We start from the raw sequence: 26,370 nt of genomic DNA, 5'->3' as shown, positions 1-26,370 counted from the left end.
TTCTCAGCAGTTGGTTTCTTTTCCAGCATACATATGCTTTTAGGGAAGACAAACCTAATAATTGTCTCACAAGTGTGATGGGGACAGAGGTCGTAACATCCAAAATTGATTTCCAAATTTTTGCCTGAATCTTTTTTTAAAACCGCCGAAACACATTGGTGCAAGTTTCAAACCGTAGCATAATGCGGGAACCACGATCATCTTTTAAAATCTGTGAGCTGAGAGTAAGAACATCTACAGTACTTGTTTTGAATTACTTTTATTTGAGCCCTTACAGTTTAAGGAATTATCCAACCTTTCACAAATCATGCCGAAATTCTTTTTTTCATTAATGAAAAAAGCCCAGATACTTAAGCACAAAAACGTGCTCAGGAGGGATTTCCTCCCCGGTGCCACAGTCCCCTCCCCAAACACCACCCAACTGTCACACAAAATATGCACATTTCCTTTTATTTGTGAATATCAAGATCCTTGTTTTATTTATATTTGTTTATATTTGTTATTCGAGCATACTGCTCAAAGGCCACCAATTTCCTTTGTAACCTTATTTATGTCTGGCCAAAGAGCATTACATAGTCAGGATAGACAATTCATGAAAATATGGACGTCCAGAATGTTGTGGGGCATCAGTTACAGGCATCCAATGAATGTCCAAGCTTTGATGAGTATAACTTAAAAAGTGCCAGAGCTAGGATGAATCCTTGTCTTAAGCCTATCGTGTTAATATCTCTGGAGCTATGACCAGACTTGGATAACCCAACCATAATTTAGAAATCTAAATGTAATAATATCCACATTTTCAAAAGACCTGGAGGAATAGCCCAACTGTGCAGTTTATGCCACAGCAATGTTCTATTAACTGTCAAAAGCTGCACTCTAGCACAAAGAAGCAAAAGTATCATGCTGTTTAAAGTGCTTCCCAAACGTCATCTGGCCCCACACTGTTTTTTAATGTGACTGGTATCAATGTCCCATTCCTCTAAATAGGAAGAACAAGTAACTTAGCCCTGGTAACCTTCTTTCGACTGGATGTTCCTCCCACGTATTCCTCATCTTTGATATTCAATATCCAGCTTCAGATTATTATTTTGTATCGGCAGAAGGCACTGTGCGTTGATGCCTGTCGACTCGATGTCCCCCGAGGGTCTCCGTCTCGAGGATGATGTCATCGAAGGCATATATAGCACGCGCATCGCCCATTGGCTTCAGTTCTGTTCTATTTTTTCTTTCAGTAGAACTACCCGCATCAACACAGGTTTCAAAATACTAGGCTCTGAAGGAGCGAAAGCTGCAATAGCATGGGAAATTCTGCTGGCAAGTAGGCTGGGAGGGCGATGAGGAATACGTGGGATGACCATCCAGTTGAAAGAACGTTACCAGGGGTAAGTAACTTGTTCTTCGAATGAATTGTGTCCTCCCACGTATTCCTCATCTTTGATATACTCCCAAAGCAGGGTTTGTTTTGGTGGAGGGAGTACGAATTTATCAATGGTTTCCATGAACAGAATGGATGACCGCTTTTCCAAAGCTTCCACCCTGATTCAGGGAAGAATCAAGGCAGTAATGCTTCGTAAAGTGTGTATTGTAGACCACGTAGCTGCATCACAAATGTTTTTAATAGGAACACCTCTTTGCAGAGCCGAAGAGGTAGCCATGCCGCTGGTGGAATGGGCCCTCAAGCCTTCTGGAGGGTCATTGCCCGCCAGCATGTAGCATTCTGAAATTACTAGAATAATCCATCTTGATAAAGTCTGCTTTGTTACAGCCTGACCCAGTTTGTGACCTGGATAACCTATAAAAAGTTGATCCTCCAGACGAAGTTTGGACAATTTAGAAATGTAGAAGCTTAGAGCTCTACATGGATCTAATCTGTGCAACCTTTCTTCTTCCTTGCCAGGATGAGGGGGATGATAGAAAGTGGGTAACAATATTTTGTCCAATATGAAAATTTGAAATGATTGTATGCAAAAATGAAAGCTTAACCCTCAGGATGACCTTGTCCTTGTGGAATACGGTAAATGGTGGTTTAGATGATGGTGCCTGCCACTCACTCACTCTACAGGCTGAAGTTAGTGCTACCAACAAAATGGTCTTTAACGTTAGTAACCTTAATGTACATGAATGTAGTGGTTCACATGGTGCACACAAGACATTTTAACACAAGATTACAGTCCCAAACTGGAACCTGAAAAAGATTTGGAGGGAACACATTGGAAAGTCCCTTTAGAAATAGTATCACCAGTGGCATCTTAAAATATGAAGTTTCTTCAGACGAGCGCTTAAAAATGGATAGCGCCGCTAAATAGTCTTTAATTGTTCCAACCTGGAGCCCAAGATTGGCTAAGTAGAGTAGAAAGGATAACTGGTGTTTTGTATAGTAAAGGGTCTACACATTCTTGTCCCTGCACCAGCTGCAGAATGTGTTCCAACAGCAGCAGTACTAAGACTTTGTTGCTGGTCTTCTGGTTGAAACCAAAATCTCCATTACGTCATCTGGGAGGTCCCAATCCTTATACCTTAGCCTCTCAGAAACCATGCGTGAAGGCAGAGTGTCTTCACCTCTGGATGGAGAACCCGACCCTCCTCCTGCGAGAGAAGGCCCTCTCTTTGTTGAAGACGTATTGGGGGGCAGATGGACATGTCCGGGTACCACGTCCTCCTGGCCCAATCCGGGGCAATGAGGATCATGTGTTTCCCAAACTTTCTCAACCTCCTGATCACGTGAGGAATGACGGGGACAGGAGAAAAGGCATACAGGAGTGGAAACCCCCAGCCCACCATGAACGCATCTCCTAGAGCTCCTCTTGGGGGAAATTCCCTGGAGCAGTACAGTTTGCACTTCCTGTTGACAGTTATCGTGAATAGGTCAATTTCAGGGGTTCCCCAAAGGGTGAAGATCTCTTGAAGGACTGGTTGGAGATTGTTCTTCCTGCTCAGAGCGTCCGCCGGCGTGTTCTCTCCGGCTAGGTGAACGGCCGACAGGGAGATTCCTTCTTGAATTGCCAAGTACCAGAGCTGCATTGCCTCTGCACAGTGGTAGTGACCCTACACCGCCTCTCTTGTTGAGGTAGTACATGGCCACTGTGTGGTCTGCCATTATCAGGACATTCTTTCCCGGACACAGGGCAGAAAAGCCTTCAGCGCAAGTTGGATTGCTCTCAGCTCCAAAAGATTGATGTGTAGTCTCTGTTATCTCGGGCCATGGTTGCCAAAAAGGTTCCTCCTTCATAATGTCCCTGCAGGCCCACCACAGGGGATCCTGGGCGACCCCTGCTTCGAACCTGAATTATGTCAGACATGTTGCCCAAGAGTCGAGACCATTTTTTCATTTATTTATTTAATTTTTTAAAATGAATTTTATTCAAACCAAACAATACAAACAAACCCAACACGCAGTGCAGTTTACAACAGTTCCATTAAACATCATTTGTATTTCCATTTTTGCCACTGCTTCCCTAGTCCCACCCTCCATTATGAGACTATTTGTACTTCGCATTCAGTATCTGCTACATGTGGCCGGGTCTCACTACCCTCAGATTACATTGGGTCCAATATAGATCCGAACAGTTCCGCTATTAATAATTTCCATGCCATCAGGGTACCCACTTCTTCCTCTCCACTCATGTTGCTCGCCTCCTGCCATACTATCGTTTCGGCCTCCGCCCATTTCTGTAACTCCTTCCACCATACCTCCACCCGTGGCTTGTGGCACTTCTTCCATCCCATGGCAATCCTCCGTTTTGCTAGCATGTATGCCAAGACTTTCAGTTTCTCAACATGTTTAAGTTTCCGTGGTCTGGGGAACCCTCCCAGCAAGCAAGCCCAGACCGTGTCTATGACGAGCGTGACCCCCTTTTTCGCTAATTTTTGTGCCACTTCACCCCAGAAACATTCGATTACTGGTTATGACCAAAAGATGTGTGTTATGTCAGCGTTTTCCATGTCGCACTTAGGACCTGTCGCCCAGCGTTTCCGAACTTATATATCGTCAGAGGGGTCATGTATGCTCTATGCGTTATATACAGCTGTATTTGTTTGAGTCTGGCGTTTCTTGACACTTTCTTGTGATATCCCAGGGCGCGTTCCCACATCCCATCTTCCATTGGGGCCCCCACCTCCGCTTCCCAATCCAGTCTCAAATGTGTCAATTCCTTCCCAACCTTGGTCATCACCATCTCATACAATCTAGAAATCTCATGCCCCCCTTCAGATATGTCATATATTGCCCCCACAATAGCATCTGGTTCCTCTGTCAATACTGTTTCAGGCCACGTTTTCCGAATTTTCTGAACCATCCTATGGTATGTAACATATTGGCCTTATACCCCACCTATAAATCCCACCTCCTCCCCAAGTTCTTCAAAATCTCTAATGGTCCCCTCTTGCCAGATGTCCCCTAACGTTACCAGCCCCACCGATTCCCAGTAGGTTCTGATAATCACCCTCAGCTGCTTATCCCCTCTGCTCAAGCAACCAGCGGTACTTGCGGGGAGCATGGGAATGGGTCCTCCATCATCCGACACGCTCAACGCCACATTTTCCACCCCAGCATCATCATCCTAGGGCGCTCCTTCATATCTGACTCAGACAACCATATCATTTCCCTTAAGTAAAATGGGGTACAGTCCTGCCCAAACAACCTAAGTTCAGGGGTCACTTCGTCGGAGAGCCAATTGGCCATGTATTGTAGTCGACTTGCTACATAGTAAACCTCAAAATTGGGCAGTTTAATACCCCCCCTTTCATAGAAGTTCTGCAACTTCCATAGCGCCACTCTATTCCGGGTACCATGCCATAGGAAGTCCCTACATATACTATTCAGTTGATCAAAAAACTTCTTGGGTATCATATGTGGGATATTACTAAAATAATGTAAAAGCCTAGGTAGGACCACCATCTTAAGCATTGCCCCTGTCCCATCATTGCCAGGGGCAACTTCTCCCAAAACTTCATGCATTTCCGGATTTTCTCAATAGCTACCTCGGTGTTGTGCTTTTGTTCCTCTTCTGCCGCGTGATACACATCTATACCAAGGTAACGGAAAGAACTAATCACCCATGGTATCTGTAACACCGGTAACCTTTCCACAGGGGTCCCCTTATAGCTACCTAGCGGGAATATACTAGATTTTTGAGGATTTACCGCTATGCCAGACAACCCCGCATACTTCTCCATCTCTTCCAGGATATATTGAAGATTTTCTTCCGGGTATTTCAAGTATGGTGACAAATCATCTGCATATAAGGATATTAGGTGCCGCTCCCCCCCAACCTCAATACCTATCGTATCATATTGTTGCCTGAGGTATATCGCTAGAGGCTCCAGGGCTCGAATGTAAAGCATCAGGGACCAGGGGCACCCCTGCCTGGTGCCTCTACTAAGCTGCCATCTCTCGGATATCACTGATCCCGTTCGAACTCTGGCTAGCGGCTCGCTGTATAGCATTTTCGCCCACCTCATATAACCCGCCCCTACTCCGTATCTTTCCAGGGCCGCCAGCAGCCATGGCCACTTAACGGAGTCGAAAGCTTTTACTGCATCTAGGGATACAATCGCCATTTCGCCTTCATTCCTATCCGCCCATTCGATCACCCGGTGGAGTCGCCTATGGTTGTGGGTTATATTCCTATTCGGGACATAGCCCGTTTGGTCTGGGTGGATTAATTTGCTAATTACTCTTTGCAATCTGTCAGGACAGCCGTCAATATCTTGCTGTCCTGGTTCAGCATCGACAAAGGCCTGTAGGAGCTACAGCTATGCCCTGGTTTGTTGGGTTTAGGGAGCTGTATTATGATCGCTTCTCTGAGTGACTGCGGCAACCTTCCCATCTCAAACGCTTCATTAAGCATTTCTAGCATTGGGGGGGGGGGGCACTTCTCTATATACTTTATAAAATTTGCTAGGGAACCAATCTGCTCCTGGGGTCTTACTGGTGGGCAACTGCCTCACAACCTCGTCCAACTCCTCCAAGGTAATTGGTGCATCAAGCTCTTCTCTTTCCTCATCACTTATCTTGGGCAGTCCTATATCTTCTAGTGTCTCGGTTATCTCCTCTCGACTCCCCCCTCCTTGTCCCCATAAAGCACCCTATAATAATCCGCAAATTCCTTGTTGACTCCTTGTTGGGTGTCTACTACCTCGCCATCTTCTCTAGTTATTGTCCTAATCGGGGGTCTAGGGGTTTCGTTCTTGTACAGCCACGCTAAAAGCCTACCCGTTTCATCCCCTCTAGCATGCTGTCTTTCTACATACTTTTTATAATTGAGGTTGCAGAGCCTTTCCCAGTTCCGCACACTGCTGCTGTAGTTTAAGTACTAGCTCCGTGTCCACACTGGCAATTTCTAATGTTCTTTCTAGTTCATCTTCTACTCTTTGTAGGTCGGCCAGAACCCCACCCTGCAGGCCCTTTGACTTAGCTATGGCTACACCCCGCATCACCACCTTAAAAGCTTCCCATAGTGTACCCGCCAAGTCAACACTACCAGTATTCGTTTCGAAATAGTTAGTGATCTCATCTCTTATGTCCTCTCCAAACACCAGATCTTTGAGTGCCTCCGCTCGTAGGCGCCATTTCGGGATCAGCATATTCCATTTGAGTGCTCTTTGCCATTACATCCGGCATGGCAAAGACATAATCCAATCTCGTGTGTAGCTGCTGCGGGGCTGAGTAGTGTGAATATTGCCTTCCATTAGGATGTTTTGTTCTCCACACATCTACCAAGCCAAAATCATCTAGTAACACCTGCAATGCTTTGGCCGGTGGGGTGGGCCTGTCAATCCTGCTATCAGATCTGTCCACCTTGGGGTTCATTACACAATTGAAATCCCCGCCCCAAATAACCGCGTTTCCCACACACATGCTAAGGTTGGCGCACAGAGTTCTGAAGTATGCCACCGTGTTTTGGTTGGGGGCATACGTATTTACGATGCATACCTCTTTATTCTCCACCAGCCCTCTCAATATAACCATCCTCCCATCAGTTTCCGCCACTTCCTGTAGTAGCTGAAACGGGACGTGCGGCGCCACCCAGACAAGCACACCCCTAGCGTAAGCAGAGTACGACGAACCCACCACAATCCCTTTCCATTTTTTCCCCACTAGCTCCAACTTCTCCCGCATCAGATGCGTCTCTTGTAACAGTGCAATATCTATCTTTTGCCTTTTCAAATACAGCATGACCTTATTCCTCTTCATATAACTGTTAAGTCCCCTGACATTCCACGTTAATATCTTGAGATCTCCCATAGCGCGTTAATACCTTCCTCCCCCATTTCCAACCGAACCCTCCCAGTCATGCTATGCAGACATAACCCTTCGGCTCTTCCATGTAGCCTCATGTTTGAACTTAAACTCCCCATAACTATGTACACCCCAAACTTCCCACCTCCCTCCCCTCCCCCACCCATCCCTTCCCCAACAACACCCTCCCCAACTGTTGCCCAGCTCCATCCTTGGATCTCAGGCACCCCCACATCTAGCCCTGTCCAGCACAAGCTTATGCTCAGGGCTCAGTAGGGTGAAGTCGGCCCTAATGGCCACTTAACTATTAATATTTCGGGGGTGGGTTGCTTCCATCCTGTTGCTCCTATTTTCGAATTTATGACGCATTGTGTTAACCCTATGCAGCTTCCAATTACATTTTGCCCACTATATTCCAGTCCATGCCGAGCACAAGGCCCGAATGCTACCCAGTGTTCAGTCGGTCCCGCTTTCCCGGTATAATCCGGTACCCCCTCCCACGTACCCCCTCAATGTCCGTGGCAACAGTTCTTCAGTCGTCCTGTTCCTGCCGGTCACGGTCCACTTCTTCTTCTGGGCAGCCTTGCAGATCCAGCCACGTTACCACCTCCTCAGGAGTGTAAAAGAAAAGCGCTCTGCTCTTATGTAGCACCTTCAGCTTTGCCAGGTACAGAAGCATGTATTTGATGCCTGCTGCTCGCAGCCTTCTCTTGACGGCCACGTAGCTGTATTTCTGTCTCTGCACCAGCATCGTGTAATCCGGGTACGCTGTAATGTTGGCAGATGCTTTCTGTATTGTTCCGCCTTTACGAAAATATTCCAGGATCTTCTCCATGTCTCTATAATTCAAGATCCTCGCGATGATGGGTCTCGGCGGAGCCCCAGGTCGTGGTTTCCTCATCAAGGCACGGTGTGCCCGCTCCACCGTGAATCCCTGCGAAAGCTTGTCTGCTCCTATTTCCTGTAGGATCATGTTCTCCACGTAGTTTGTAGGGTCTTGGCCCTCCTCCCCCTCTGGCAGGCCGACCACCCGTATGTTATTTCTTCTCGCTCTTCCTTCCGCTTCTTCCACCTGATTTTCCAGGTTGGCAACCTGCTGTTTGAGCACATGAACTTTCTTTGCATTATTTGTGCTGACATCAGTATTGGTCTTTACAGCACTTTCCAGACCACTTGTTCTCTCCGCCAGCGCCTTGACATCTTGCCGTAACAGGGTAATTTCAGTTCCTACCGCATCAATTTTGTTCTCCAGGGCTGTCCGTAAGTCTGCCATTGACGCGCCAAATTTAGTGCTCAGCTCCGTTATAGCCTCCAGGATCTGGTGCTGATCTCCTTCTGGGGCTTCTTCCGCAGTAGTCGCAGCCGTGCTCTGCTCCGATGTTGTAGGGGTCCTCTACGTTTTTGCCAAGACCCCCATTGTGGGTTGTTTGGTCTTGGCTCTCAGACTTTTTACCGACATGATGCAACCTTGCCCACGTGTCTGGCTCCGGCTCGGTGCCGTTTAGTTATTTGAGTCGTTGGGGTCTATATGTATACCAACCTGTACCTGTGGCACGTGAAATTGTTATTCGGGTGGATTGTAGCTTCCCACGTATCACTTTCTGCACATAATTCTCGTCCCAGGAGCGCCGCCTCGTCTGTGTCAGGCAGAGAAAGCTTTTGATATTGTCTGACGACAGTTATTGTCCACCGTTCCACTTGAGCAGCAAGGTCCGGTCGCCCATGCTTACAGATGCAAGCCGCTCCGGTTCTCAGAGCCTACTTTAGTTATGTCACAACAATATCCAACACCACCGCCATTCTGCAGGGTCCCCTTAGGCTATGAATTGCTTCCTCGCTTCCGGCATCCTGCATGGGCGTATGTGTTATCTCCTATATCGGTAGGAGTACTATTGTCCCACAGGATACAGCACCTCATGTCCTATTCACTGGCGCTTCCCCCAGCGTCTGGGTCTCTCCCTGTGTAGTGTCTCTGAATCTGCTGGGGCCTTTCACGATCTGGCCTGCGTTACGTGAAACTGAGTGTCTGGGCTCAGGCAGTGCTCACCGGTCTATAATAACGTACGATCATTGAGGCAGCAGATGACTTTGTGCCGCCACTGAGGCCATTTGGTCAGAGCGCAGGCTCAGCTGCCAGTACACCGCCTTGCTCTCACTCAGCCCCGTCTATATGAGCCGGCGCTTCCAATCCTATTCCGGGGGTTACTGTGGCTTAGAGCCCCCGATTGCCACCAGTGTCTTCAGTCGGGCACAATTTCCTCTCAGTGTCCGTGCCTATTGTCAGCAGGGTGCTGGCTTCTGCGTCCCTGGTGCTTCTTTCTGGTCTGTGACTATCAGAGGCTGGTGGTACATACAAGGTGCATATGCCCACTTGCTGCGTCTGCAGGCCGCAATGGTTGACTTAAGCAGCATGTGCGTCCCAATCCTTACGAGGCCGCTTCACGGTCCATCAGTGTAATCCTTTGTTCAGGATCAGTCGCCATTTTGTTTCGGACGGTGCAGGTCTCAGCGTCGCTTGTTTTGTCCGTAGTTGCTCTTCCACTCCTCGGTGCGGCTTCGGGATGCAATCTCTGCGTGCCTGTTGCTTTCAACCTATTGTGGGTACGTTGTCGTTCCTCTTGTCCGTTCCATGTGTACATCGTCCTGGTTCAGTGGGAGCACCGAGGACGTGCCGCCGATCTCATGGCCAGTTCGCCAAAACACTGCATACTTCCCCTCGTCAGCCCGGGCTGTTCGTGAGCTTCTCTCGGGTAGTCAGCCGCTCACTGTTCCAGCAGCAGCTGCACGCCTGCAGCCCGTTCGCTACACGCCTGGCACCCGATCTCAAGTGCCGCCGAGGGTTTCTTTGAATTGGCGCGCCGCCATCTTAGTGTCAGTTACACCGCTCCCGGATCAGGACACAAAGTAGCTTAACTCCCGCTACTGTGTCCACCCTCTCCCGCCGATACGCTCATCTGCTGCCTGAGGTATTCACGCAGATACAGTATCTTTTTCCTGCTGGAATCAGCCGTCAACACATGCGCTTTGCTTCGGATCAATAAGTCGGATCGCGGAGCTCCAAGGAATCACAGCCTACTCCATGGCTGCTTGGCCACGCCCCCATAGAGTTGAGACCATTGTGTCCGGAGAGCCCATTGAAGGGATCTCATTCTCAGGCGAGCCTCTGGCACCAGAAAAATGCTGGATGCCACGAGGCCGAGCAACCTCAAAAAGTTGAAGTCCAGGAGACGCTAGGCACTCAAACTTGGAGACCATCTGCAGAATGTCTTGAGCGCTCATCCCGGGTGGCGAGCTCTTACCCAAGGATGTACCCAGTACAGCCCAGATGAACTGGAGCTTTTGAGATGGTGTCATATGGGACTTGTTGTAATTGAGGGAGAAGCCCAGTCTGTGAACAGAGTGGCAGGTGATGTTGAGATGATCTAGGACTTGTTTAGGAGAATGTTCCCTGATCAGCCAATCATCCAGATAGGGGTAGATGTGAATTCCTTGCTCTCCTGAGACATGCTGCCATCAACGCCATCAGTTTGGTGAAAAGGCTGGGCCGGAGGTCAGCCCAAATGGCAGAACTCAAAACTGATCATGAGACTCGTCAACGCGAACCCCCAGGTCTTCCTGTGCTTCAGATGGATTGTCACATGAAAATAAGCATCCTGAAGGTCCAATGACACCATCCAATCCTGGAGTTGGAGGGCCTGAAGGATCTGAGAAAGTGTGACCATCTTGGACTTGTCCTTCCTGAGGAGGAAGTATGTCAAGTCCAAGATGGGTCACATGATCCGTCCTTCTTGGGGATTAGGAAATATGGAGAATACCATCCTTTATTGCTCTCTGCTAAAGGTACTGGCTCTATAGCACCTTCCTCTAGCAGGGTCAAAATTTCCAGCACGAGGAGCAGATCTGGATCTTTCAAAGAATGGCTCCCCGGTGGATGGTTCCGAGGTCTTTGAAAAAAGTGAAGGCAGGAACCTTGGGCTATGGTTTCTAATGCCCAAACATCCAAAGTAATGTCTTTCAGATGCTGAGACAGTCTGCCTTCCACTGGGGTGTCGTGACTCAAGACCTCAGAGGTTTTGAGGCGACTAAAGCAGTGGCTGTTGGTAAAGATGCCCCTGCTTGAGCGGGCTTTGCACCTCTCCCTAGTCCACCACGAGGCAATCTTCTTTGGCCTCTTTGACCATCCATTCCTCTCGCTATTCCAACTGAGTAGTAGTAGTAGCAAAAGGATCTACTCTTCAAAGAAGGGCCATTGGGGCGAAACGGCTGAGGCTGCCTAATAGCAGCACCCAAAGATTTGGATGCAGCCTTTGAGGTCTGCAGCTTCTCAAGGCTTTAGTCAGCCTTGCTACCAAAAAGACATGACCCGTCAAAAGGCACGTTAAGAGTCTGGACTGCACGTCCGGGCACATCCAGATTTCCTTAACCACACAAATCTGCGAATCATGGTGCTTGCAGCCATGGCTCTGCTGATGCAGTCAGCAGAATCCAGACCTGACTGAAGAGACTCACACATTGCTTCCTTGCTCTCCCTAGCAATGGCCAAGAAAGCGTCTCTTTCCTCCCCTTTGGGAATATGACCAGCCACTATAGAAATGCAGTCCCATAGAATGTATTAAAACTTTGTAAAGGCACATGTGGAATTGGCTGACTTAAGAGCCATGCTCCCTTGCAGAACACACTTTTCATGCCCATGCATCTATCCTTTCATCATCCCTATCCAGTGAGATGGTTGGATAAGGCTGCTTGTTTTGAGGGTGCGGTTGCTGCCTGCACCGCCAGACTTTCTCGGGTGGGGTGTTTTGATAAGTAGTTGGGGGTCACTACTAGATGGGCAGTATTTTCTTGTCAAGTTCTTGTTTACTGCGGGACTGGACACCGGAGTCTCCAAATTGGCACGCACCCTTTTCCGAAAAGCAATGTGGAAAGGCAAAATTGGATAATTTTGCAGACCTTTATCAAAGATGTCTGTTAGATCATCCTGCTCGGGGGGAGGGCAGGTCTGATCCATCCCAGGTAACCTACAACTTTAGACATCAACTGCCTGTATGAGGCATGTACATGTTCATCAGACTCAGGCATACCAAATTCTAATTCTGGTGAAGTGTCCACTCCACTGGCTGTTTGCAAATTTTCATGAAGGTCCTTTAGACTGGATTCCTCTGATATTGCACTATCAGGGACATTTGTACCATACTGTAACCCAAAATGGCACATCATTATCAGATGGCTCATTGTTCTCATAAATAGAGGTTAGTGACTTAAAGTAATCCTTTCTTGGTAAAGCAGTGAGTTTTCTGTGGTAAGGGCGTGTAAGGTAGCAAAAAATTTGAGCTTGATGACTCAATATATTCAATGAAGATGTTCTCGACTTAGATGGCACAGAAGGTATCGATGGTGCCATTGGGGTCCATGGGCCGGCTGGCGTCTATGGCGCAGCTGGCATCGAGGGCATAGACGACCACAACTTATTTTTCGACTTGTGACTCGAAGGATCCTTCAATGATTTCTCATTATGTTGAGGTCTCGACAGCTTTCGATGCAGATCTGGCCTTCATCCCAGGCTCGGGGGCGCGCAGGATTTGTCTCGAGCCCTTTCCTTACCAGCTTTAGACAGCACGGTAGGAGCATGGCTTGTGGAGAGTTTTTGTTTTTCAAAAATTTCGAGAATGAACTTGAATGCTTCCCATTCGTCAGGAGTGGAGGCCTTAGTGGGACAGGATATAGCTCTCTCAGGAGAGGAGTCAGACGACGACGTCCAAGTGGGCGATTTATGGTGCCTCTTCTTAGACTTCTTTTAAGGAGTGGTGGGAGTCACTCCTTTACTTTGACCTTTACGGCTTCTTTCTTTGAGGAGCGTCGCCTCTTGCATTGTCAGAAGAAGGTTTCTTTGAAGGGGTAGTCGATGGGGATTTCTTAGGGTTTCTACCTACTGCCAATTTCCCCTTACGCGCCTTCAGAGCTTTACCGGTCATCAATGACATTTCGAGCAGGCCAAGGTCTTGCGCTCCTCACCGATACACCACAAGCATATTCGATGTGGAACGTTTAGCGACATCTTTGAACCGCAGTCTTGACACTTCTTAAACCTGGTACTTTCTTAAACCCGGTACTCGGGGTAGACTGTCACAGGCGAAGACATTTTTGTATATTTTCCAAAGGAAATACTGAAGCCTGCCGTAGTTCTCCAAGCGTAAGCTTACTCGGAAAAACAGAACTGAAGCCAACGGGCGCTGCATGTGCTATATGTGCCTTCGATGACATCATCCTCGAGACGGAAGCCCTTGAGGGACATCGAGTCGATTGCATCGACGCACAGCGCCCTCTGCCGAAAATGTTTTCTTCCGAAGCAGCTTAAGCTGGATATTGAATATCAAAGATGAGGAATACGTGGGAGGACACAATGCTAAAATGTTGCCCTCCAATAATGCAATGGGACAAAAGCAAAATGGGTCCAATACAACGCCTTTCTTATAGATCAGTATAATCATTCACAATGAAGATTTTCCAGTGTAAATCCAGAAGACGAGTGGACACATGTTCAGGAGCAATATACTGTAATGGTTGGTCCCACCTGTAACGCTCACCTGATTCCCACGGAGGCGCGGGTCTTGGCAGGAAGGTGTCTGTAACACGAAACGTGATGTGCAGGATTCGGTTGGCTTCTGGGGTCGACCCTCTCCGCACTGTGTGTCGAACTCCAAGGGTGAGGTTTCTGCAGGTGAAATAATATGGGGATTAAAGGTCTGGGTTGCTGAATGTCCCTATCTCTCTCCTCCCAGCTTGACCGTTGAACCCCCTCCCAGGTCAACGTGCTCACCTTAGATAGGTGAATGCTGGGCTCTCCATCTGCGTCTAGTGCAGGGTGCCGTTGCCAGTTCCTTCACTGGTGAAACGTGGGCCTCTTGACTTCAGAGGATGGGTACCGTCGTTGACTGCACGACCGGTAAGTTTCTGGACACCTTTAGTCTTTATAGTCTTTTATGCATGGCACTGAAGCGCCTGGAGTTGCGCAAGTACGGCAGCGCTCTTACTGTCTCTTTCTTTGTCTTTGCAGGAGACGATGCAGAATGAAGAAATCCGGAATTCGCCACGTGCCGGTAAGTGTGACACTGCTGTTGTCTTTGCAGGTGAAGATGCGGCGTGAAGAATCCGGAATGCACTGCGTGCCAGTAAGTAGAATAATGCTGTTTATCTTTGCAGGTGCAGATGCAGCGTGAAGAATCTGGAGTGCACAGCGTGCCAGTAAGTATAATAATACCGTTTATCTTTGCAGGTGCAGATGCAGCGTGAAGAATCTGGAGTGCACAGCGAGCCAGCAAGTATAATAATACTGTTTATCTTTGCCGGCGGAGGTGCAGCGTTAGACACGGCCGCTGCCGATGGATCAGGTAAGCAAGCACTGCGTGTGAAAGTTCGTTCTGCTAACCTGTTGTTTCTGGTCTTTTGCAGGTGCTGATGTTGCTCAGGTACAGGAATGGTAAGTATAATTCTTGCAGGTTCAGGATCCCAAGAAGAAATGCTGGAACAGACTCGGTGAGCGTTCTGCTGCAGATGCAGAATAACGCGAAGCACGTTTCATCAATCGGGTGTGGTTTAAATAGCCTTGGAGTGATGAGGCGTCTCCTTCCACGGCCCCGCCTAAGTAAGAAAAGAGTTCCTGCTTCCAGAAGAGTTCCAGTGCTGTATCCAGGGAGTGGAGCTGCCCCACCCAGGTAAGAAAGTAGTCCCAGTTCACCGAGGACTTCTAAGAGTCTGGCAAGTAAGCAGCATGGTCTGCCGCAGGTAAGTCCACCCAAGCACCTTCACACCAATGATGAGCCCGGCGCTTCTAGTGCCGGGACCGATGCTTCTGATGAGCCTGGTGCCACCGGCGCCAGGACAAGGTCCAAAAGGTCCCTGTGGGAACCGGCTGGTGCCTAGGATCAGGGTTAGGGGCCTGCTTCCAAGGACGTTGGGCTGGTCCTGGCTCCTTGGAAGCAGTGACCATGACACACCTTCCTACCAGGGGATTGTAAAGTGCCCAGGAGCACACACCACACAATGAGTAAAAGTCGGTCCCTCCTGCTGCCATCTTTGATGGTAACCAAAGAAAACTCCATAACCTTGTCTGGCATTAGTGGGAGCAAATTTGAGGATGTTGCAAATTGCCATTTAAGGCACGGTTGGGTGTAGGCTTATGCTCATCTATTCTAAAAATGTGGTATGTTGTTGTATAGTAGTACTTGTTACCCATTTCCTCTATGCTTTGATGGTAGTGTGGAAGGCAATACTCTAGATCACAAAAGCGCCAACCTCTCCATCCGATGCTTGTAGCAATAGAGCATGTGTGGCACAGTAAGCCTCCCATCCCTTTGGGAGGGGTGCACAGACTTCTCAAGGATATCCCCAATGTTATGGCCATTATGCATCTTGCGGTGAACCACAGTAACACTGCTCCATTGGTAACTCTTTGGGGAACTCAATCATGCATGGTTACCTACACATTTTCCGGGCCTGTTTCTGGTAAATACAGAGGATGGGGATTCAATCTTGAATCCCAGACACCTTATTTACACACTCACCAAATTGGGTCTTGGCTGACTTGGCCTCCGGCTTCCTAAACTCTATATAGCCAGCACTATATATGGTCATCTGTTTTTTTTCACAAAGAGTAAATCAAGTTTAGCTATGGAATGGTTACAGAGATTACTGCAAGAGCACTACCTAGTGCATAACAGAAGATACCATTTAAAAATGGTTAACTTACCACAGTCCTTTGCTTCCACCATTTTCCAGGGCGTTAACTCTGCAACAAAGATTACTGGCCAAAGACGGCATAACACACCTTTTGAACACCTTATTTATTAAGGCTTAATGTCTCGAACGAAGCACATTGACATAACATAGCATAGGTTAGACAGAGGTGAAGACTCACTATTCAAAAAGGTTGGTGAACCATTCATAACATGCAAAAAGATAAGTGTGGGTCGTTGCCAGAGCCACAGTTCTGAACTTTCACACTAACAATATCCCATTAGTATGGAGGAAGGGTGACCAGATAAAAGAGAAACAAAACAAAGCATTCAAGCAACGATTTACCAAAATGCAAATGTTCTGAGAGGTTTATGTTTTACAATGTTTAGGAATCTTTATTTTCTTTACTGGAATCTGTTTTACACTGCCTACAAAGTACTCCCTGTTAATTTATTCTGGTGATACAATCGCTACCAATTACTCTCAAGAACACATCCTACATCCAAGGGTAGTTACGGCTTCTAAGCAGCAGGTCCGGAATTTTGATTATTTTACCACCAAAATAAAAATTGCTGTCCAAACCACCTACGGGTCAGGTGTTCACTGAACAGCTCATTGCTCTTCAGTTTGAAAAGTACCAGAAAATAGAGTGGATTAAGTGTGTACATGCACCTTACCAAATCCATGAAATTAACAGGTGCCATCAAATGAGCATTGATAAGAATGTGGTTGCAGACACAGAATAAGGACACAAGGAAACCTGGTTAGAAAATAGCAGCAGTTTATTGAACAAGTATTTATTGATTGTGCTACAGTTCATCTTCTAAAGTCTTTGTGAAATTTAACTGGGGCTGCATGGTCGAATCATTTTAAAGTAACAGACACTTTGCATAAGCTGCTGCAACATGTGAACCATTTGAGAGTGTGCATGTTGTTATTCCCCACTCTATTTTCTCTTCTTCCCTTTTACTGCAGTGGGCACGGGGGTCTTCCCCTCAGCCAGCACAAGTTCTTTTTTTAGAGCCAACAGTTTTGAGACTTCGGAATCGAGCAGCGACTTCTCTGCTTTTTGGGTTTTCAGCTCTCGCACAAGGTTCCCCTACAATTGCAGTAAAACAGAACAGGAAAATTAGTGATTGTTGCAGACAGATCTTACAAACAGTCCTAATGTAAATGGGAAAAACCCAGAAATTCGCAGAATCACAACTATCCTCCATAATGCCATTACTTAACAGTAAAACATCATGACTGCTTGTCATACCCTTAATTGTCACAGTAATTACCAACAAGGTGACCCCTCACCAGGACAGGAATTTTCGCCAAAAGCCTTCATTTAATTTTCTTTAATGCTGCCCTTCTCTGGTGTAGAGGTATACACCTATATTTTACCCAGAACTTCCTGTCAGGTTGTTAGTCAATTTGAAGTCTGGCTGGGTGAGGCAGACTTAAGAAATGCAACAGCGGGGTGTAAGGAGTAATGATGATTACAGGTAAGTAATCAAGGCATTCACTTCACATCCCCTCCTTTTGTTCGTGTACTGATTAGGTATACCAAATTCATCAATCAACCTGAGAAGCCAACAGTTTATTAGACGGAATATGAAATGTATCATGACCCAACCTCACCCTCCCCAGTTAGATCCTGCTCCCTTTTTCTCTGCTTCCCTCACTATGCTCTTCCCCCCTAGGATTGTAAAGCGCTCCGTTGCTTCCCGAAGCTAGGTCCGTGGTCAATAAATACCCATATAAAAATACCAACACCACCATTTGGTCAGATGGAGGCTGCTTGTGAAATCCAGGTCCCAAAGACTTCAGATGAAAAACCCTCCACCTGATAGTGACGTGTGAAGGATAGTTCATTGGACCAAGTAGATGCTCTGCCGATTTCCTATATGGGAACTCTCCTGGCTTCAGCCCATTAGGTCACCACGTTCAACAGTGAATTTTACTTGGCTACCTAAGGGTTAAAAGGGAAGGGGAGTATAGGGCAGAGTATGCGAGACTGACGGTTTCCCTCAGTCATTTGCTCAAAGGTGCTTTTCATTCCCAGCTAGCAAATAGGACTATGCAACTATCCAAAACTGAAGATTAGGAGTAGGGTGATCTGGGTGGCAAGGGTGGATGAGGGAGATGTAACCATGTATGACAAGTAGTTCATCTTGACATCTAGGAAATGCAATGTAGCCTAGTCATAGTTAGAAGGTGAAGCAAACAAGGATGGTAGCATGATGTCTTGCTTCAGATGGCACTTTCAGCAGACCGTGGGCTAAAAATTCTAAGTTACTCACCGTAGTGACTAACGTACTCTTAGTCCATAGTCCCCTTTCCTCTATACTCTATGGGCGGGAGACAGAACCTTTTTCACCAGAAAAAACTTCTTCCCCTTTACGTTTAGAGGCGCGCAGGGGTGCGGCCCAGGGAGTGTGCGCTGCCCCAACTCCGCCCTCCGGCCACACCTCAGTCCCCACTGACGTGTCGACAATAGACTTAACATTGCCTAATGACACCGGTATTATTAGGACGGAGGTTGGTGGGATGTATGGAGGAAAGGGGACTATGGACTAAGAGTACATTAGCCACTACGGTGAGTAACTTATAATTACTCTTACGTCCCGTCCCCTTTCTTCCATACTGTATGGGCGATTACAACCCCCAGGGTGGAGAGGAGAACCTCCTTATGCAAATAGGTTCCCGAGAACCGCCTGTCCGAAAGCCTCATCTGATCTAGAGCCGGCATCCAAACAGTAATGCTTGCAGAAAGCCGAGGGAGAGGCCCAAGTGGCCGCCCTGCTTATGACTTGCCAAGGGACATGTCGCTGGAATGCGACGGCCGTTGCCTTGGCCCTGACTGCGCGGGCATGCATGTTGGCCGGGAGCGGCTTGTGCTGGCCCTCGTACGCTTCCTTGATGGCAGAGACCATCCAGCGGAGGCCTTAGAGGCCTGATAGCCTGGCCTCGAGCCTCCGAAAGCGACAGAGCATCCGACTTGCAAAAGCCCTTGGTCCTGTCCAAGTAGAATTTTAGGGCACGCCTGACATCCAGGCAGTGCAGCACTCTCTATGCTTCATCCTTGGGATCGGGAAAGAACGTAGGAAGGACTAATTCTTCGTTGAAGTGAAATGCAGATGGAACCTTGGGCAGAAATGCCGGGTGCGTCCGCATGAATACCTTGTCCTTGTGAAAGGCGGTATATGGTTCAAATGCGACCAACGCCTGGATCTCGCTGACTCTGCGAGCCGAGGTAAGACCGACTAGTAAGGCCGTCTTGATGGTGACCAGCCTGATGTCCACGGACGCCATTGGCTCGAATGGTTTGTGCGCCAGCGCGCCCAAGACTATGTTAAGGTCCCACACCGGGTGCAGTCTCTTGACGGGCGGGTAGAGCCTAGCGAGACCAGTCAGATGTTTCTTGACTATAGGGTTGGAGGAGGAAAAGATGCCCTCCTCCAAGTTCCTATAAGCCTCAATGGCTGCAAGGTATGCGCGGCAGGTGTCCACCTGTACGCCCGAATGAGCGAGGTGTGCCAAAAAGGAGAGCACGTCGTCCAAATTGCAGGCCAAGGGGTTGATTCCCCTGGAGTCTGCCCAGTGGCAGAATCTGGTCCATTTGCTTTTGTACTGGGCCCTGGTGGCCTTGCTCCTGGCACCCTGTATGATCTCCAGATTGGCATGTGAGAGGCTAAGGTGCCGCTGTGACCCTGCACCCCCTGCTGTGCCAGAAGATGTGCTGGGCCCGTCGGAAGGTGTATTGGGGGCGTAGTTCTGAAAACCATGGCCTGGCCGGCCATCATGTAGCTATTAGAATGATGCGGATTCGGTGAGACTCCTTGATCTTGCAAATTACCCTGTGGATCAGGGGGGTAAGCCGAAAGGCGTAGACTTTCATGCCGGTCCACTGGAGGTGAAATGAATCGCCCAAAGTGCCGGGGCCCTGACCCTGCCAGGATGCAAACTGAGGGCATCTCTTGTTGTGCCAGGTGGCAAAGAGATCCACCTGGGGACGACCCCACCTGTTGAAGATCCCCAGCCCTCGAGCAAGGAGTCTGTTGTGATGGTGGCCTGCGGAGAGGGCTGCCGAAAGGGCTTGCCTGTCCGTAGGTTGCAGTCCATGGACCACCAAGTTAGGTCCGGGTGGAGAGATGGAGGAATGTTGATCATCTCGGATTGCGAGCCCCGCTCCGGATTCCATGAGGCCGCGAAGTGCAGCTGAATCCTTCTCATCTTTAGTCTCGTGTGTGGCATGGCTAATGGGACCACTGCCACTAGACCCAGGAGATGCTGGTACCACCATACCGAGGTCCGCTCTCTGCTGAGGAAGTGGGCAGTGGCCCTCTTGATGGTGGAGATTTCATCTTCCGACGGGAAAACCCTTTTGGAGCACGTGTCCCAAATGAGTCCCAGGAATGTCAGAGTCTGCGTAGGGAGCAGCTGTGACTTCTTGAGGTTGAGCGAGAAGCCTAGGTCATGCAGTGTATTCATAAGGGCATGGGAAGAGTGGTGAACCGCTTCCGGAGATGTAGCCCTGACGAGCCAGTCGTCGAGGTATGGGTACATGTGGAGGCCCTGCGCTTTGAGGAGAGCCGCTACAGCGCTCATGAGTCTGGTAAAGACTCTGGGGGCCGAGTTGAGGCCAAATGGAAGGACTTTGTATTGGAAATGGTAGCCCATGATCCTGAACCGTAGGAAAGAACGGTGGGGCTGCCAAATCGGGACGTGTAGGTATGCGTCCTTCAGGTCCAGGAAGCACATCCAGTCTCCCTTGTCCAATGTCTCTGCTATAAAAGCTGGCGTAACCATCTTGAATTTTTGCAGGCGTAAGGAGAGGTTGAGGGTGGAAAGGTCCAGCACAACTCTCAGGCCCGCCTGGTTCTTCTTCTGAATGTAGAAAATCCTTGAGTAGAAGCCAAAACCTTGCTGGGACTTCCTCTACTGCCTGGCACTCTACGAGCGACCGGATCTCCGCCAAAAGAGTTGCTGTCCCAAACTGTGGGAGTGGAGGGGAGGAGAGAGGAGAGGCTGGGATAGGAAGGCGGTACCCCATGGATACTACAGAGAGGATCCAGGGTCTGGGAAATTCTTGCGCTAGAATTGTGCATGGAGAGCAAGCCTGCCACCCACCAGAGTCACATGGACCCGAAGGGGCATGTCATGCCTTCTTTCCCTCGGAGGCTGAGGAGGGGCACTGGAAAAAGCCCCTACTTCCCCCCCCCCCTTTTTTGTTGTTTGTGCCAGTTCCGAGACAGCAAGCAGTCCGGCTGCCTGGATCTGCGTTCCTGGAAGCTGCAGAACCCTCCATATGTACGACCCTTTTCCGAGCACGCTGAGATTGGGTGTACGATTTGGGCATCGTCTTTGCAGGAATGGATAAAGACTTTGCCGTTTGTGAGCTGTTCTTTTTGTCCAGCTCTTCGTCCGTAGAGGAGTGGAAGAGAGGCCCCCCGCCCCCCTCGAACGGTAGATCTAGAATGCGCTCCTGTACATCAGGGTTGAATTTTGTTGCCCGGAGCCAAGCTGTTCTCCTCAATGTGGCAATGCAGATGGCACGGCCTGAGGTATCGATATGAGCCACTGTGGATTCCATGAGGTCATGTGCCACAAGCTTGGCTTATGCTAGCCCTGCCTTAAAGCATGATTGGCATTTGGTGGGGAGTTCCGAGAGGAAGTCCGCAATTTCCCACCATAACCGTTGGTTGGCGGCAGCCAGCATGGCATCTGCGTTGGCCTGACGCAGGTGCAAGGAGGCGTTGGAGTAGATCTTCTTGCCGTACGTCTCCAAGATCTTCTCCTCCTTGCCTAGCAGTGCCGCAGAGGAGGTGGCGGAGGACGTCTGAGGCTTGGAGTATAGTGATGCCGCAGTGATCACTGAGGAGTGTGGCTGAGGATGGGTCGAGAGCAAGAGTGTATCCCCCTCATTCTGCCTGTACTTGGTGTCCAGGAGTCGGTTGACTGAGTGGGGCTTGAGCCAACCCTTCTTGGCCAGGGAGACTACATCAGTTTGCAGTGGAATCCCTGCGTTTGTTTGTTTAGTATTTATTATGCGCACCAGACACTAGGGTATAAAGGCACAGGAGATAAGAAAACGTACAGCTTGTTGCAAGGTTGCAAGTTACAGAATGTCATACATGTGAAAGGTTAACAAGTAATAACTAGAAGAATAGCAGTTATAGATATCTGTTGTGGCAGGCATGTCATTTAAACAAACAGGAGAAGGTTAATTCAATCATTTAACATTTGTCGCTATCAACCAATTAATCGCGTTTTGCCTGAATTTGGTAAAGGATTGTTCTGTTCTTAATGTGACAGGTAACTCGTTCCACAATTGCGCAGCTTTGACAGGGAAGCTAGTTCCGCCTATAGTGGTGAGTTTGAATCAAGGTACTTGAAGGCGATTAGTGTTAGCTGGTCTAGTTTGTCTAGTAGATTTCGTTTTGGAGAATCTGTCCGATAAGTATTGAGGGGCTTCGTTGTTTAAAGCTTTGTGTGTGAGGGATACTGTTTTAAGTCTAATTTTCTCATAAGTGGTAAGCCATTTGTGTTTCCTTCTTGTTTCCGAGATATGTTCTCTCTTGGGGATGTTCAGTGCTGCTCGAAGCGCATTATTTTGTTGCATCTGAATTTTGTTGATAGTGGATGTTGCTCCAATGTACAGGGCATTACAGTAGCCTAAGGGGCTTAGTGAAGATGTTATATAGCGTTGGTGAGACGCATGATCCCTGTGGGACGCCGCAGGTGATCGGGATAGGATCCGCAGCTGCTGTCGGTGAGAAGACCCTCATAGTGCGGTCGCTAAGGAATGATTGGATCCACACTATTGCCTCAGTAGAGAAGTGTGCTGCTGTGTCTAGGTGGTTGCATAATACCTTATGATCAACTAAATTGAATGCGGCAGATAGGTTTAATAGAAGGAGTAGTGCTGGTTTTCCAATGTCTCGTAGTTTATCAATTTGGGCTTTTAAATCGATGAGTGGGGTTTTTGTGCCGTGTAAAGGTCGGATGCCGGATTGACGGGAGCCTAGTAACTGATTTAGTTCAAGGAAATTCTGGATTTGGGTGTAAGCCACCTTGTCCAGAATCTTCAGGAGGACAGGCACAGTTGTGATGGGTCTGTAATTAGTAGGTATAGCCGGGTCTAAAGTTTGCTTTTTAAGGAGCGGGAGTACCCATGATTCCTTTAGGTTGCTCGGGATGGTACCAGAGGTAAAGGAGGCATTAATCAACTTGGTGATAAATGGTGCCAAGTCTCGTGCAGCGTCTTTGATCAGTTCTGCTGGGCAGCGGTCTCCTTTACAGTTTGAAGGTTTCAGTCCAAGTATTACCTTTTCCACCTCTATTATATGGACTTTGGAAAAGTGGAATTGGGAGGAAGGTTTGGTTTTGGGAAGTGTTGTTATATTAGGTGGTGTAGAGGTGGCTAATGTCTTTTTTTAGTTCTATTTTCTTTTGGAGTTTCCGGACTTTGTTGGATAGTGCTTGCTGGATTTCAGAGCACCATTTTTTATCTTTTAGACAATTGTCTTGAGGAGTTATGGGGTTTTCCATCTCCGAGTATGGAGAATAACTCGTTCATAATTGAGTTGGTTTGTGTAATTCTGTTATTGTAGGTCTCTTGCTTTGTTGAAAGGATCTCCTTTTTATATTAGGATGAAATATTGGTGAGTTTCAATTTGTTTTCTGGCGTAGGGTGAAGTTTCCAGGTATTTTCACATTTTCTTTTTTCTAGTCTGAGATTTTTTAGGAGGGGTGTGAACCAATTGTTAAGATGGTTGAGTGGTTTGCTATTTCTAAGCTTTAGTGGGGCAATATTATCGATTGTTGAGTTCATGATTTTGTTGAATTCTTCGACTAACATATTAGGATCTGTGTTGTCTGGCATGGCGTTAAGGGTAGGCAGGATACCAGGGAGTATTTTGTCTACCGTCATGTTTTTTTTAATTTCTGGTGAGTGTGGGTGGAGCACAAGGTTGCTGTGGTTTAGAGATTTTTGTATCTAGTGAGAATGCTATGAGGTGATCTGTCCAGATCTGAGGAGAGATGGTTAAGGTAGAGATGTTACAGTTGTGGTCAGCAACCCAGTCTAGGATTCTCCCTTTAATGTTAGTGGGCTTGTTCACTCTCTGTGAGAAGCATAGTTCTGTCAGGATGTTAGATGCTGATGTTGCTTGTGGATCGTCAATGTCATTAAAGCCGATGTTAAGGTCACCAAGTAGTAGTGTTTGGGTGGAGTCTTTTAGATTTTCTGAGAGGATGGTGGATAAAAGTCTTCTATGAATGTCTTGATGGGACCAGGAGGTCTGTATATCAAGTGTATGTTAAGTGTTTGAGAGTTGGCTGTAGGTATTTTGATCGACATTATTTCGCAGGAGTCTGTGGCAGGTGAGGTAACAAGTCTCATGCCTAGCTTAGTTTTAATAATAATGGCTAGGCCGCCACCTCTGGCTTCACATCTATCCATTCTGAGGATAGTGTAGTTGTTTGGAACTGCTAGGGACAATGCTGGGCCTGATGCCTCATGTAGCCAAGTTTCCGTGATGGCTAGAAAGTCATAACCTTCAGTGGAAATAATTTCAGATATTTCTATAGCATGGGCTACTAGGGATCTGGCATTAATTAGGGCGCCTTTAAGTTTAGGTGTGGGTTTGGTTGAAGGGAGTGAGGTGATATTTGTTGGCATTGTAAGGTTAGTAGTTATGTCTATTTATTTGAAGGTTCTTATGCCTTATATGGTTGTAGGGGTTATGTTTAGGAGTCGGTGCTACTTTGGATCTGTTGGTGTTGATTTCGTATTTAATAAGAGGATCAAAGATTCTAGGTAATCATGTGCGTAGTCTAGTATTTCTCATGGCTACAGTGCATTTGGTAGTCATCTGTTGATTATGCTGATGACTAGCTAACATGGCGGATAGGAGATTGTTAGGGGAGGTTTGTTGTGGCACCTGTAATGGGCGACATGGTGTGCAATAAAGCTATTGTGAGTATAGTGCCCAAATGTACTAGGTTGGACATTAATAGGCGCATTGTTGGATGTAGGATTTGTGCTAGTCTTGTGTGATAAGGCTAGCTAGTCAGTAGGTGCAGGCCGGTAAAGTGGCGTGGTGGTCCGTTCATGTGAGACAGTTGTTTAACTAGGAGAAGTACTTATGTCACACAGTCTAGGCTAGAACAACAAGTTGAGGTTGTTTGTAGTCTGCTGGTGTCTGGCCATATGGGCTTGTGTCGCATGAAACAATAGGGTCAGATATTGTACAGCATTTGCTGGGTAGGAGTATGCCTGAATTTGAAGTCCCTAAAATGTCTGCATTCAAATTTTGAGATAGCAATCGCATAAATTATACATAATTCATTTGCTAAGGTGCATCTACATATGAAATTCCAGAGGATGCCTAGATTCAAATTTCTGAAAATGGCAGAAATCACACCGATTATGCATCAATTGCTAGCTAGGGTATGTCTAAATATGAAAGTCCAGAGGATGCCTAAATTCAAATTCTAAGATGATAGTAATCGCACAAGTAAACATCATACGATAGCTGGGGAGCGCCTAAATTCGAGCAGACAACTAGTCTATGCAGCAATCACTAGCATGTCTAAGTTCAGAGCTATAATGGTGACATAGATTTACAAGTTATGCTTCAATTATTGGCAGAGGTGCAACTTAATAAGTAAGTCCCATAAATGCCAAATCGAAATCACACAGAATATGTCTGAAACATTGGGTGAGGAACGCCTCGATTACTAAGACAGAGTCCATAAAATTCCTAAATTCAGGTTGACTGACGAGGCGACAGTGATCACAGGTTATACCTTATTCACTGGCTCGATGTACTTCTACGGTTACGACCAGGCGCGTTATAAACTGGCAGCCGTAGTTATGGTAGGTCGGTGAGTGGACTTGGTTACATAGTAAATGCATAATAGTAATAATTGCTTAGGTGGCATAAGCAATGAGAATAGTACATAGGTTGGACACTAGATGACTTGAGGGCCGTGACATAGCTGGAGTCAATCAGGTAAGGGCAAAAGTACTCTGAATTCAGTGGCCTGCTTGGATGAGGCACCGAATTGTGGGGTTTACAATAGTGTTCCGAATCGGGTGGAATAGAGCATGAAGCGCTATGAGGAGAAAATGTACATACGCTAACTCTTACCGCAGAGTATGATTGAGTTGCTGAGGCATCGGTGGGTCACCGTACATGAACGGAGGCAGGCCAAGCCTTCAGGCCTCCCGGCTCCAACAGGCTCGGGACAGGGATTAGCCTTTGTTGCCAGCCTTCGTTGTAAAGCCGGCTACGCCGTCCGGCTTGCTTGTGATATGCTGATATGCTGCACGTGGCCTATCAGCTGTGCATACATGATTTCTCCGGGCCGCTGGGTGAAAGATATTATTCAAATAAAGACGG

General features: G+C 47.6%; 1 protein-coding gene across 2 annotated transcripts in view; it reads right to left on the bottom strand.

Annotated features, from left to right (window-relative positions):
- Nucleotides 1-16,737: 16,737 nt before the first annotated feature.
- The window catches only part of MARS1 (methionyl-tRNA synthetase 1), a 413,330-nt gene continuing 403,697 nt past the window's right edge, over nt 16,738-26,370 (bottom strand). For both annotated transcript variants that reach the window (XM_069653588.1, XM_069653589.1), the window contains one exon: nt 16,738-17,072. In XM_069653588.1, the coding sequence (XP_069509689.1) occupies nt 16,920-17,072 (153 nt within the window). In that variant the 3' untranslated portion in view covers nt 16,738-16,919. The remainder of the gene's footprint in view (nt 17,073-26,370) is intronic.

This window comes from Ambystoma mexicanum, chromosome 3q, assembly GCF_040938575.1.
Source record: "Ambystoma mexicanum isolate Mex_15411 chromosome 3q, UKY_AmexF1_1, whole genome shotgun sequence".
NCBI classification, from domain to species: Eukaryota; Metazoa; Chordata; class Amphibia; order Caudata; family Ambystomatidae; genus Ambystoma; species Ambystoma mexicanum.
This window is presented reverse-complemented; position numbering and strand designations above follow the sequence as displayed.